This window comes from Zalophus californianus, chromosome X (assembly GCF_009762305.2).
Source record: "Zalophus californianus isolate mZalCal1 chromosome X, mZalCal1.pri.v2, whole genome shotgun sequence".
Classification (NCBI taxonomy): Eukaryota; Metazoa; Chordata; class Mammalia; order Carnivora; family Otariidae; genus Zalophus; species Zalophus californianus.
In genome coordinates, this window is record NC_045612.1 from 34353967 (window position 1) to 34367302 (window position 13336).

Below are 13336 nucleotides of genomic sequence, written 5' to 3' on the forward strand. Positions count from 1 at the left end.
ATGCTTAACGACTGAGCCACCCAGGCGCCCCTCAACTTTTCTCTCTTGATGCACTGCTAGGAATCAACCTAGTCATAGTTGCAAAGGAACGAGGTATTTTTTTTTTAATTTTATTATGTTATGTTAATCACCATACATTACATTGTTAGTTTTTGATGTGGTGATCCATGCTTCATTGTTTTCGTATAACACCCAGTGCTCCATGCAGTACGTACCCTCCTTAATACCCATCACCAGGCTAACCCATCCCCCCACCCCCCTCCCCTCTAGAACCCTCAGTTTGTTTCTCAGAGTCCATAGTCTCTCATGGTTCATCTCTCCCTCCGATTCCCCCCCCCTTCATTTTTCCCTTCCTTCTCCTAATGTCCTCCATGCTGTTCCTGATGTTCCACAAATAATTGAAGGAACGAGGTATTCCTGCTTTTTTCTCAGGGAACTGAAGTCATGCCAATATCATCTAGGCTCACTCATCATCAGGAAAGTATAAATGTTGAAAGAAAATGCCAATGTATTTTGTCATTTGTTCAGGTGTGGAGGAACAGAGTGGCTTAGTATAGTCACCCTGATCACAGAAGTATCCAAAGCCATTTAGAATAGAGGTAAATTAAGGTGCTCCATGACTGAAGAGCAGGGAGTTATAAGGCCCATTTTGACATCAGGAACAGATAATACAATGCCCACAAATATTGATGATGCTCAATACATATCTGTTGAATGTAGAGTAGCTGCCAAGTTTTGGGGATAAAACTATCAACAAGATAGACATGGTCTTTTCTGTTCTTGGGAAACTTGGAGTCTGGTGGAAATAAGATGGTAATGATACCTATTGCAAAGAGGGTATATGAACCTTAGGTTAAGGAAGGTAGGATAATTTAGGAGTGCAGTAATTCTCACAAAGAAAGAGTGAGGTTGCGAATATTGCTTTGTTGTTTACACCTCTTAATTGTTTTTCCTCTGGTTTTGTAGTCTTTGAGTACATGCAGAACTTATCAGAAGAGTGAGATTTTCTGGTTGAGTTTGTCTTTTTGATCTTATTTTGCAGGATGCGATTTAATTTTCAAAGAAAATAAAGTGAAGTGGTATATTTTCCCTTCAAACAACACAGGGGCAAAAAAGATGCATGACATACTAGCCAACATTTAATAAATTTAATAAATTAATAGGAAGTATCACAAAAACTTGGAATGGATAACATACAGGAACCACAAATAAGACAACACTTTGCAACCACTCACAATAAGTACCATTTGGCCACGGAGAAAATTTACAGGAAATAATATAAGGCAGTCTGTTGCACGTGTCTTAAACAGATATACATATATAATAGTACATCAAAATGATTTGTTCGACAGTAAATTCACCACATTTACATTTATCACATGGACTTTTTTTTTAAAACATTTACAAAAGTTTGTAGATTTAACATTGAACTGTAAGATTTATATCCAAATGAGTATATTTGTTTCATACCAAACTGCACAGAACATATGAATAGCACACGATTTGAGAATAATTACTGTGTTGGGTACTATTAAGTACTACTACTTGATGACATAAGAATTATCAACAAATGTGCTATAAGCTGTTATCATTCAACTTATTGCTAGTGCTTTTGAAAATCTGTGGTTTATATTTTATTTCTTTGTAAAACATGTGCTATGAGCTTGCCCTGATAGTTAAGAAAAGAAATCAGATGTTTCCAATTTTCTCTAATACTCATAGTACTTCAGATCTGAATGCGTAGTCGTTTTAAGGACTGCTGGAGGATTTCCTTCAGTCCTTTTTATATCACCTACTCTGCCTTACTTTAACACAAATCGATGGATTCATGTGACATACATGGCATACATGCAGAACACTACCTGTATGTGCAGGACTCATGCTCAATGCATGCTGTGTGTCTTCAGACATCTTCGTTTCAGTAAGAATGAGATCATCTCATTCAATTTCATATAATTGTTTTAGCATGCAATTCAACAGAGCTAACAGGCAGGTAGACTTTACTTTCATGGTATATTTGGGCATGCTCAAGCAATTGACTGACATTTGGCAGTGTTGCTAATCAAGTAGAGAGACTGTATGAGTTTCCTCAAATACAGCAGCTTTCCACTGCCCCCTGTGGCAGGCTGTTGGATTTATCTATGCTGTGTGTTGAGAACATAGACCAGGGGTTTTGTGAAATTCAGATTCTGCCTTCACCGATTTCGAGATATTGAGAAGCACACCCTAAGGTGTGTAAGTAACTGTCAGGCATAAGAAATAGCATCATGAATTCTTCGGAAATTGATCCACAGTTGTGGGAAATGGAAACACATGGAAATAGTGGAAACACTTGGATACTCGGCACACAGCATAGACTTCATGGTCTGACTTTAGAAATGCTTGAAAACCTTTCACGGTTAACAAACTAGTTAAATGGTACTGAATTCTTAAGCAGCAGGCCCGTGAATGAAACAATGGCCAACACTTATTGTGACACAACACTATATTTTAACAAAGATTTTAAACTTCTGGCACATAATTGCTGTACAATGAAGAGCTTGCCACTTTCACAAATTAGCTGCAGCCTTTTCCTGCACTAGAGAGTTTGGAAGGATCTGAAAATGAGATAAATTTTGTTTAAAATCCAAATGGAAACTCTGTATTTCTGTTTTTCCCAGAGTTCAGTACAGGCTTGTTTTTAATTACTTTTTTTTTTTTTTCACATTCTAAGGGCCTAATTCTGTAGTCCTTAATCAAGTGAAACTTCCAAGGTTTTGGTCATCTATGCTTCCAGTGCAAGTTTTACTCAAAAATGGACTGCGAAATTGGGTCCTATAGATAGAGGTACCATAATTACGAAAATATTTTAATAAGGCTCAAAATGCTAATTTCACTTTGTGTGTAGCACACGAATTTCCAGGATCCTGAGATCAAAACCCAATTGACGTTGAATCCTGGATTGGGAAATAACTCTGGGATCTCGTTCCCCAGTTTAATCACAGAATTAGGTATTTACTAAGGACCAGAATGAAAACACTAATTCCAGTTTGCTTGTCGTTATAATCAGAATTTGAACATTGTCCTTAAGAAGTGAAAAGCTATTGGTGTATATATCTTGTATCATCCTTCCACTTCTGTAGTCCTGGTTAACCAGCTGCTATGTTAAAATACCACTATGTTTGGGGACGGACATTGCAGCAAAATACCAACACGACATTCTGACAATGTCAAATTTTGCCCCTATATGTGACAACGAGGCTAAGTTCTACCTTTGACTCACTAATGGGTGTGACAAGGTATCAGAAGGCAGAACCTATCTTTCTGTGTTTATGTGTGTAGATGAGCAGAGCAAGAATTTAAAGTGTATATTTACTGTCAACCCGGAAAAAGATTCCACTGATTTCGTTAATTTTGATGTGGTTGAAATAACCACTGTCACGTGCATCATTCTGGTCTCTTGCAAATGCCACCTGAGATGAACATCAACATTTCCTTATGCACAAAAGAAAGAGAGAGAGAGAGAGAACAAAAGAAAGAGGGAGAAGGAGGGAAGGAAAGAGGAAGGAAGGGAAAGCAGAAACATCGACATTTTATGCATCAAATAATCAAAATAAGTTATTCTCAATCTATTATAAACAGTAAATATAGAACCCTAAATCTCACTGTTGTGTGCATGATTGTAAAGTACAGGGTTGCAAAGCTATATACAAAACACTTTTTATCAGACGACGATATTTACATTAGTTATAACCGACGGAAGAATTCTAGGACCTTTCCCTACATTTGTAGCTTTACCATAGGAAAAGACTGTGCTGCTTACACACTCCTAATTACACACTGCTGATCCTTTCACTAACCACGTTGGAGGGATTAACTGGTAGCTCCAAATTCTCCACTTGCATCTCTATACCGGGCTCGTTGTCATTAGCTTTCTTAATCACGGGCTCGTTGGTGTGCCGGTAAATGTTAACATTAAGCTCCCTCCCAGATAAAGCAGTAGCAGCGACTCTCGGGATCTGTCTCACGGGAGGCTTCTTTTCTGCCTTATAATTGCAGCGCAAATAGTTAGAGAAAGCCCTTCGGTAAATCTTGTTGAAAAGCGTATACACCAGAGGATTAATTCCTGAACAGACATAGCCAATCCAAACAAACACATTCAGAAGCTTTTCCATGAGCTTTTGGTTACAGGCCTTCCCGCACAGAACCGACAGAATATTGGTAATGAAAAACGGGCACCACATAACCAGAAACACAAAGAAAACAATGCCAAGGACTTTCGACGCTTTCCGTTCGTTGTTGATAGCTTGCATGGTGCCCCTTGGACGTCGCTCTTTCTTCTTTCTTCGGCGTGGGTTCGTGTCTTGGTTAGGGTTGGCGGAGTTCTCTTCCTCGGCCGTGTTCCTCTTGCAGCACTTCAGAAAGTCCAGGCTTATTCCAGGCGGTTCCTCGATGTGGCCGTGCAGTAACATCAGAGCTTGACGGCGAAGAACGTGGATCGTCAGGCAATACGTTATCACCATGATCGTCAATGGTATGAAGAAAGCGACGAAGGACCCAATGAGAACGAAATTTGGGTCATTCAGCACGCACGTGGTGTTGTTGACGAACACTTTCTCTTCATCTCTCAGTCCGATCACTGGGATGGGAACGGACACACCTAAAGGGACAACAATAACAACAAAAGGTAGGATACTGTTACAGCGCATTGAAGGACTGAATAGGTTCGTGCAGTGGCATACATTCAATTGCATTTTACTGAAGAAAATTCAGAACTGGCATTTGTTGAAAGCTATTCATGGCATAAGCTGATAGTCACAGGAAAGAGTAGAAGTGTGACCTCAGAAAAATGACAATTTCTTTCAGGCTAAGAATGCCTTCTCCCCAAAGTTCTGTAGAAGGGGAGGAATTCCCATTACTGCTGGTGTGTAAGAGTGGACTGTGTGTGTGCTTTGTTTCATTTCCGGTTCCTGGAATGGCCGTGGATCACAGGGGGCACTCAGTAAATAACTGTTGAATGAATGAATACATTACAGTTACACTCAATGGCATTCATAAATTCACTGGTTCATTTTTTTAGCATTCATCTTCCACGTGCAATAAAAATGATGTGTATACCACCTGTAAGAGAAATCATGCCATTATCAGTGTTGGCTGGGCTGAGTTTGAGATGAATTTTTAGCTGACAGCGTCCCCTTCTACTCCCTCCTCTCCTGAGGAAAGAGGTTAAGAGGAGGAAATTTTATGTGTGTGTCCCATGGCGCCAGAGCGCCGGAGCTCTGGTTACTAGAGATGGAGAGGACAGTAGGGTCCTCAGCGGTGCTGCAGGGACTAGATCTGAGCAGAAATAATCATCTATATGCTGAAGCTTGAGAGGATTCTCTTTTTAGCAAGAGTCTTTTGTGAGTCGCTGGGCCTAAGTGACACCATTTCAAGGGCAAGAGACAGAGTAAAATACAGAGTTGGGAGAGATGCAGTATCCCCATTTCTGTGTGGAATTTCAAGCATTTTAAAAAGTTTTTAGGAAGATTTTATTTATTTATTCATTTATTTATTTGAGAGAGAGAGAGAGATTGAGAGAGAGAGAGAAACAGCATGAGAGGGGAGAGGGTCAGAGGGAGAAGCAGATTTCCCAATGAGCCGTGAGCCCAATGCGGGACTCGATCCCAGGACTCCAGGATTATAATCTGAGCCAAAGGCAGTCACTTAACCGACTGAGCCACCCAGGCGCCCACATTTTTTGTTTTTTAAGAATACTGAGAGGTAGACTTTGGAGGCATGCACCTCCATTCATAAATAAGCTCACTGGTAGAAAATAGCAATGAGGAAGTGGGAGTGGAAGGGGATCTTGTGCCTCAGTCTAAGTGAGAAACCGGGACATCTGCAGAAATCTCTCTGGGAGATCTTGAAGAGATCTGGCATTGATAGGATAACTTGCAAGTAAAGTCCAAATTTCAATGTTAATTTATTCTCCCTTGTGTCCCCAGGAAGTTGAAGCCTGGGAAAAGTCAGATTGCACTTTTAGGACTCTATCAGAGATTATTATTAGAAATCCTGGGCTGGCGGATAGTCACCTTATGAGCTGTGAGTGGAGAGAGCAGTGCACCCTCAGAGACTGTGGCTGGCCTTAGGGGACACATGGAGAACTGTGACAAATCTGAAACTGAAAATCCCTTCTTGCAGTCAGCCTCAATACCCTACGTCAGGGAGAGAGTTTTGGCCGGATGACCAAGAGGGAACAATGGTCAGTGGCTCTTTGCTAGAGCCCACTGAAGGTGGTGACTGGTATTTCCTCTCTGGGAAAGAGAGGAAGAGAGAGTGTTTGGAAAGTGATCTGTAAGCCTTTCTCCCAGGACACTGAATTTCTGAAATGACTGACCTTTTTTCTAGAGAAAAAGACCAGGTGATAGTGTGAGAAGCAGTAATAAATGTGACAAGGCTCCCTGGGAGTACTAGTACATGCCCACAGTTCTGAGCCGAGGAATGCCATTCAAGAAAGTCAGGGAAGCTGTGAAAAGCAGGAGACTCTGCACGCAAAAGGTATCCTCAGGTAATGCTGTGAGGGATCCAGAGGAAAAGATTTTGAACTCTGGATGGGAAGAGTGACGTGTATCAGAAGGTAACTTTCACCAAGTTTGATGAAATGCATGAAGGAATTTCAACGGGCATTTGGGAGTACAGAGTACAACAGAACCCCACAGGTTACACTTTTTTTTTTTTAAGACTTTATTTATTTGACAGAGAAAGAGAGAGTGAGAGAGCACATAAACAGGGGAGCCGCAGGGGGAGAAGGGGAGAAGGAGAAGCAGGCTCCCCGCTGAGCAGGGAGCCCGATGTGGGGCTCGATCCTGGGACTCCAGGATCATGACCTGAGCCGAAGGCAGATGCTTAACGACTGAGCCACCCAGGCACCCCTACATTTCTTAAGTTACAAAAAGGCAGGTAAGAAGGCTGCCAGCTTGTAACATTAGAATCTTTATTCCAAAAGTCACAAATATAAGGGAATCTTTAGAAAGCGTGTAGATTAGGCTTGCCTGAAAGAAGTCAGTGTTGGCTTATCTTCAGTGAAATGTTTTAGTGAAGGGTTAGGCTGCAGGAAGTTTTCTGGAGTTAAGGAAGTGAATAGGGAATTAAGAAAAGAAGGAAGGGCTTCTTCAAAACAATTTACAAGAGAAAAAAATTAAAGTGAGAACTTATAAGAGAGACTTAAAATACCTATCAAACAATTATAATATGTGGCCATTCTTGGAATCTCGATGCCAACCACCTTTGAAAAACATTCATGACACAGCGGGAAATTTTGAATAATGACTGGCTTTTTGATGATATTAAATAATTAGCATTCATTAATTTTTAAGAGAGATGTTGATACTGTGGTTATGTAGAAAAAATAGCTCTTATATTTTTAGATATACATACTGAAATATTTATGAAATATTATGATGCCTGGAATTTATTTCAAAATAATATGGGAGGGAGAAGTAAATAGAAGTATGAATGAAACAAGACAGTCCATAAATTGATAAATCTTAGAGCTGGATGATAAATACATGGGTCTTTATTATATAATTGTACCTACTTTTGTAATCTTTGAAAGCCTCCATAACAAAAGTTCAATACTATTTTAAAAGTTAAAAAGAGAAAAAGAAGACATAGAGGTCCTTTCTGAAGCAGGCAATGAAATCACTATTAGATCTCAGATCATAAAGTTCTCCAGGACTTACTGGCCACTGCTGAACTCAGAAGTGATTACTTTAGAGCAGCAGACTTGGAGTTCTGAGTAGAAAGACTACCACTTTGACATAATTGTAGGAAAGAAGGCCATTTTCTGCCAAAGTGCTGGAAGAAAAACTCATAGTTCCTCAGGATCCTATAGCAAGACCAGAGCGGGGTGTGGGGGAACTCCTCCCCTTCCGACCTCTGCCGCTCTTCCCCCCCCCAGCAATGTGGGAAGTAGAGACTTGGTCTGGGGAAATTGCATTCACTCTGGAGAAATCCTGATAAGGATAGACAAACCTACACTCAGGAAACAAGTGCTGGAGTGGAGATTCAGTTCCCTAGAGGAAATGCTGCACAATCTTGTAGAGCTACCTGAAGTCTTGTCTCTGGGGAAGGCCTTACACACTGAGCAGAAGAGCAGAGCCCAGCTCTGCAGTAGGATTAGCTTGTTTCTGCTAAAAGATGTATTCACTTTCCTAAGGACTCTGGGGCCTAAAATAGGCCTGGGTTAAAGGATAACAAAAGCCTGACTCCAGATGAGCTGAAGCCGTTATTGGATATGGGAGTCCAATTTTATCTGTGGTACCTATTTGTATAATTTTATGTACGTTGAGTAAGAGTGATTCCAAAGCTGCCTTTTTGCTGAGTCTAACGTTCCAGGCACTGAGCCAGGCATATCACTGACATTATAGATGTAAACTGTATTATCTCACTTTGGTTAAAGATTCTGTAATACAGAGTTTAGTAAAATAGCTTAGCTCCTTTATCAAGTTTATGCCATTATTAATTTTCTTTTTCTTTTTTTTTTAAGAAACCATGAATGCAGTCAACAAAACAAGAAGAAACTCAAGATTTTTTGACAATATCTGGAAATTATAAATAATAGCAACAAGTGAAGCAGCATTCCTAACGATATATATTGCAGGATTATCTTATTCAGTACTTAAAAAAATTAAAGGTATGTGTCAGCAGTTCTCAAAGTGTAGTTCAAGGAGCCTGGGGGGGTGTCACTGAGACTCTATTAGAGGGTTTGCTAGATTTCCTTTTTCCAACTATTTGTCTTTAAAACTGCGTTTTCTTCATAAACTTCAACCCGAAGAACACATCACAAGCTGAATGCAGATACAGATATGAGAATTCAACTGTCTTTCCATAAAACTAAACGTTGAAGAGATTTTCAAAATTGTGAAATCTGGTTTTCATAAAAATGTTATTTATGTTAACCTTAAATGGGTTCATTCTTGTTATTTAAAATGAAATGACTCATATAATAATTAAAAAATTTCTCAGTTTTAATTTCAAATACAACAAATATCAATAGGTATAATCCACATAACAAAAGCTTTTTGGGGTCTTTAATTATTTTGAAGAGTATAAAGGGGTCCTGATACCACTGAGTTTGAGAACTGCTCTTCTATGTTAATAGACAAAGTTATTTCAACCCTGGATAGTTAAGTTCAGCAAATGAGGAAAGTCTTTCTCAGTATTTTAAATTTGTCAACCAGTAGAAATTCAGGTGATATAATGTCAGGTAAATATAAAACAACATCAATAATAGCAAAAAACTACATGCACTATCTTATTTGTTCTTATAAAAATTCTGAAAGGCACATGGTATTTGGTGAAGTTAACTTCAGAAAAATTAAGTAATTTAAGTAAGTGTAATTAGAACAGTCTTTGATATTTTTAAAACCTTTGAGTTGGTCAAGGACAAAGAGTGAGAATGAACTATCACAGAAAAAAACAGGTACAAATAACAATTGCAGTACTGATAACTACCTTTTACTGAGTGCTTCCTATTTGTCATACACGGAGTCAAGTATTTTACGATTATTACATACTTTCACATATTATCTTACTCAATCCAGACAAAACATAGAAAGAAGGAATTATTAACTAGAATCACTTAATCTTTCTGAAATTAACTTCAGTGAGTCTTTATCAGTCTTCTTCAGAGTTTTAGAAACAACAAAAAAAATTATAATTCATGTTCGGCTGAAAATATCAAGTACTACTTCAACCAATAAGCAGTCAAACATTTTGCATGCATTATCTCATTTAGTTCTCAAAAAACCCTGAAAAGTATTATTTATTAAGATTACTTAGAGACAAAAGTACTTTCAATACACATATAGGGTCTTACTACTTTAGAAATGTTGAATTCATGAACAGTTATCATTTATGTCTTTATTGAAAATATCGCCACTACTCCCATGACTGCGGCTATGGTTATGACTGTGACCATTACCGCCTACAGCTGTTACAACTCCTATCATTCATTGAGTACTCGCTGCCTCTGGTACTTCATCTGCATCACATATTTGGCATGCATTATCTCCTTCTAGCCTCGTAAAAGTCATACAATAACTTGGTAAGGTTATTTACTTCAGGTAAGGCAAGTAAATCCAGAAAATATATAAAGATGTTCACATTGTTTCTTAAAGCCTCGAATTCAAGCAACACAGATCAATTCTCTTCAAACTCTCAGATAATAATACCATAAGCCAATGATTCTTAGATGCACAATTTCTTTCAGATTTCAACATCTTTGAAAGCGTGATGGGTCTCATGACTGAAAGTCTCTTACAATCACTGTTGGCCAGCCCCTAGTCACTATATAGTTGTCATTGCCAGTACCTATGTGAACCCGTTCTGAAAAACTTTTTGATCTCTTCCGGTAAAATCATAATTATCAGCTGCAAAATTTGCAAAATGGGTATCAGCGGCATGGTAATAATTCAGTGTGAATGAAGAATTATATCAAAACAGATAACGGGGTGGAATGTTCTGAAGAAGGCTCCCCCAACAGTGTCAAATGTCACCTCAGAGAGGTCTAGAATTAAAAACATTTCCTCTGTCTTTGAAAACGAGGAGGTCACCAGTGATTATAGAGAGAACAATTATAGTGGAGTAGTGAAGACAGGAAACAGATTGACAGGAAATAAATAAGAAATGGTGATTCAAAGGAGGAGAGAGAGATTATAGAATAAATTTCCCGGAACAAATTGGCCAACATCAAAATGCAAACATTCTTCTGAAGTGCAGGGCTATTTTTAGTAATACAACATCTTACGAAAACTGAAGGGCAATCTCAAAGATATCTTTCTACGAGTTGTTTTCCATGGAAAAAGTTTTTTTCAAAGACACCTAGGAGGACCACGCAATGTCAAGCTGACATGCATGGTCCTTGCCTCATGGAGTAATAAGTGAATCTCTTGCACGTGGGAGTTGATAGCAGGAGATGAAGGAACTATGTTCAGAGAAGAACATAGAAGACAAAAGAACTCAAGCTGTGTTGCCTTTGTTCCAGGTGATAAAGTGTGATGGAGCGGCAGAGAGAAGCATTGTGCATGCTTTGGCAAATACATCAGTATGATGTTTGTGCAGTGAGAATGTTAAGAAATTCAGAGTCAGGTTCAGAGTCAACTTTGAACTTCAAGGGCTTTTTAGGTTTAAGAAGAGTAGGGACATAGGCATGTGTGAATAAGGGATAGAGATCGTGATAGTAGGGGTAAGAAGAACTTAAATGACTGAAGGAAGTTGAACTAAAAGAGGAAGACTATAAACAAGGAAAGCAAGAGAAGACAGCCCACGAGCTAACAAGATGAATGTTCAGGGTTTGTAAGATACACTGGGGAGAGAATCTGTGAAGAGGTGGGTGGGGAAGGTCTTAGTATTCAACTACAACACGGCTGAGGGCATGAGAAAGTGAAATTGGAGGTAGTGCTGAAATATGACCACATGACTACCAAGAGGTAGTAGACGATGCCACCCCAAAATATGCCTCATTGGCATAAAGATTATTTTGAGTTGATTATTTTGAGAAATTGCAAACACAGGGAAAGCTCTGAAAACAAAGTTAAAGTTACCCTTTTGTGAGAGAAATTTGCATTCGTAACGGAAAACCTCCCTATGTAAGGGTTTTCCTCTCTGTACCAGGAAGAGACGGATGACTAAATCAGGAGAGGAGACAGTCTTATTAATGGAGAAGGCACCCACTTAAATCTGCATAACACAATTTACTCTTCTTGTTTACTGTGTTTTTCCAAGTAATCTCCCATAACTGGTCTCCTCCCAACCCACATCTTTGTTGTTAGCTGAAGATGGTATTTAAGGTGGTGCCTTGCACCATCTGGAGAAGTTACTCAGTTTTGTTTTGCTTTGTTTTTGTATATCCCGTGTATACAAGGTATCTACATGTTATTAAATGTCTGTTTGTTTTTCACTTGTTAATCTGTCTTCTATTACTGGAGGTCTAAGCTAAGACCTCAGAAAGGTAGATGGAAAATTATTTTTCCCTCCTGCATTACTCACAAACTAATGATGTTTGAGAAGACTAAGATTATATTTAAGATTATATTCAAGATTAATTAAGATTAATAATGTGTTTACACGTTAAGGGTGAAAGCTAGTAGAATGGAAGAACTTAAAGATGCAAAAAAGAAAGGTAACAGATGATGGAATAAGGTCCCCGAGGAGGCAAAGTCCGAAACAATTGGAAGAATTACACTAGGAATTAAGAATGGCTGTTACTTTACATTAGAAGAGATGGTAATGTGAATGGGTGGTAGAAATTATCAAGGCCTACATGAAAAGGTAAAAGAGGGATAAATAGAAATGAGAAATAACTGGTAGATGGCAAAAAGCAGAACCTTTAACTTGATGCACAAAATGATTTAAGTGGATATTTGTTGATTCTGTGAAGCAATGAGAAATAAGGACAGTGAATGCAGATAGGTGAATGTAGATAGTAAGCTTTTCTTAAAAATAAGATCAGATAGTTGAACACTCATATGCTACTGAGAAAATATTCGGAAGAGAGTTTGGAGATTCAGGAAAAATAAAGAGACAATGGGCAATGGAACAAGGCTCTGAGAACCTGAGAATAAATGGACTGCTGGGTCCCTAGGCAGAAAGTGAAGACTTGGGTAGAAGGTGGTTCTTTTGTAACAGGTAAGAAAGATATTATTATGCAAGGGAAAGAAGAGTCGAAATAAAGGGAAAAGTAGAAAGGAGTAAGGGAAATAAATAAACTTTTGAGATATTTAGGAAGTTCCATTTATAAGACATGGTGATAGATTGGATATGGCATGTGAGAGAGAAGGAGGAGTCAATAAGTAATTACAAGTTTCTGGTTTGTGTCCTTTGGTAGATGGGGTTGCCATTAAGCATAGGAACATAGGTGAAGAGCAAGATTGTGGCAGGGAAGGTAATGGACTCTGGATTGTGTTATGTTAGAAGTGCTTGTTGAGGATCGATATGAAATTTTATGTGAATATAGGTGTTTCGAACTCAGGAGATAGGTGTGAGCTGGGGAAAGGACATTTCTTATAAGGGGAAATTACAATCTTTTAAGGACAACTTTTGTGGAAAGAAGAAGGATCAGAAAAGAATCTAGGGCAGGGGGTTCTAAACCTTTTTGTAAGTAGAGACCTCTCAGAATAGTGATTTTGAATGGATAAAACAGCACAGGGGATTGCAAAGGAAACAAAATTATTTTGGCATTCTGCTATCAAACATTAAAGACCAATTTTAGAAACAATAATGTGTATGTTTTTTAATTAACACATTAAATATCTAACAGCTACTCAAATTTTGAAAAAGTGACCAGGGTTTATCATATGTCAAGATATCTGCC

The 13336-nt window shown here is 38.6% G+C and overlaps 1 protein-coding gene across 1 annotated transcript in view; it reads right to left on the minus strand.

The window, feature by feature from the left end:
- Nucleotides 1-1133: 1133 nt before the first annotated feature.
- The window catches only part of HTR2C (5-hydroxytryptamine receptor 2C), a 282888-nt gene continuing 270685 nt past the window's right edge, over nt 1134-13336 (minus strand). Inside the window, exon 6 of the mRNA XM_027609567.2 lies at nt 1134-4639. Coding sequence (XP_027465368.1) covers nt 3813-4639 — 827 coding nt within the window. The 3' untranslated portion in view covers nt 1134-3812. The remainder of the gene's footprint in view (nt 4640-13336) is intronic.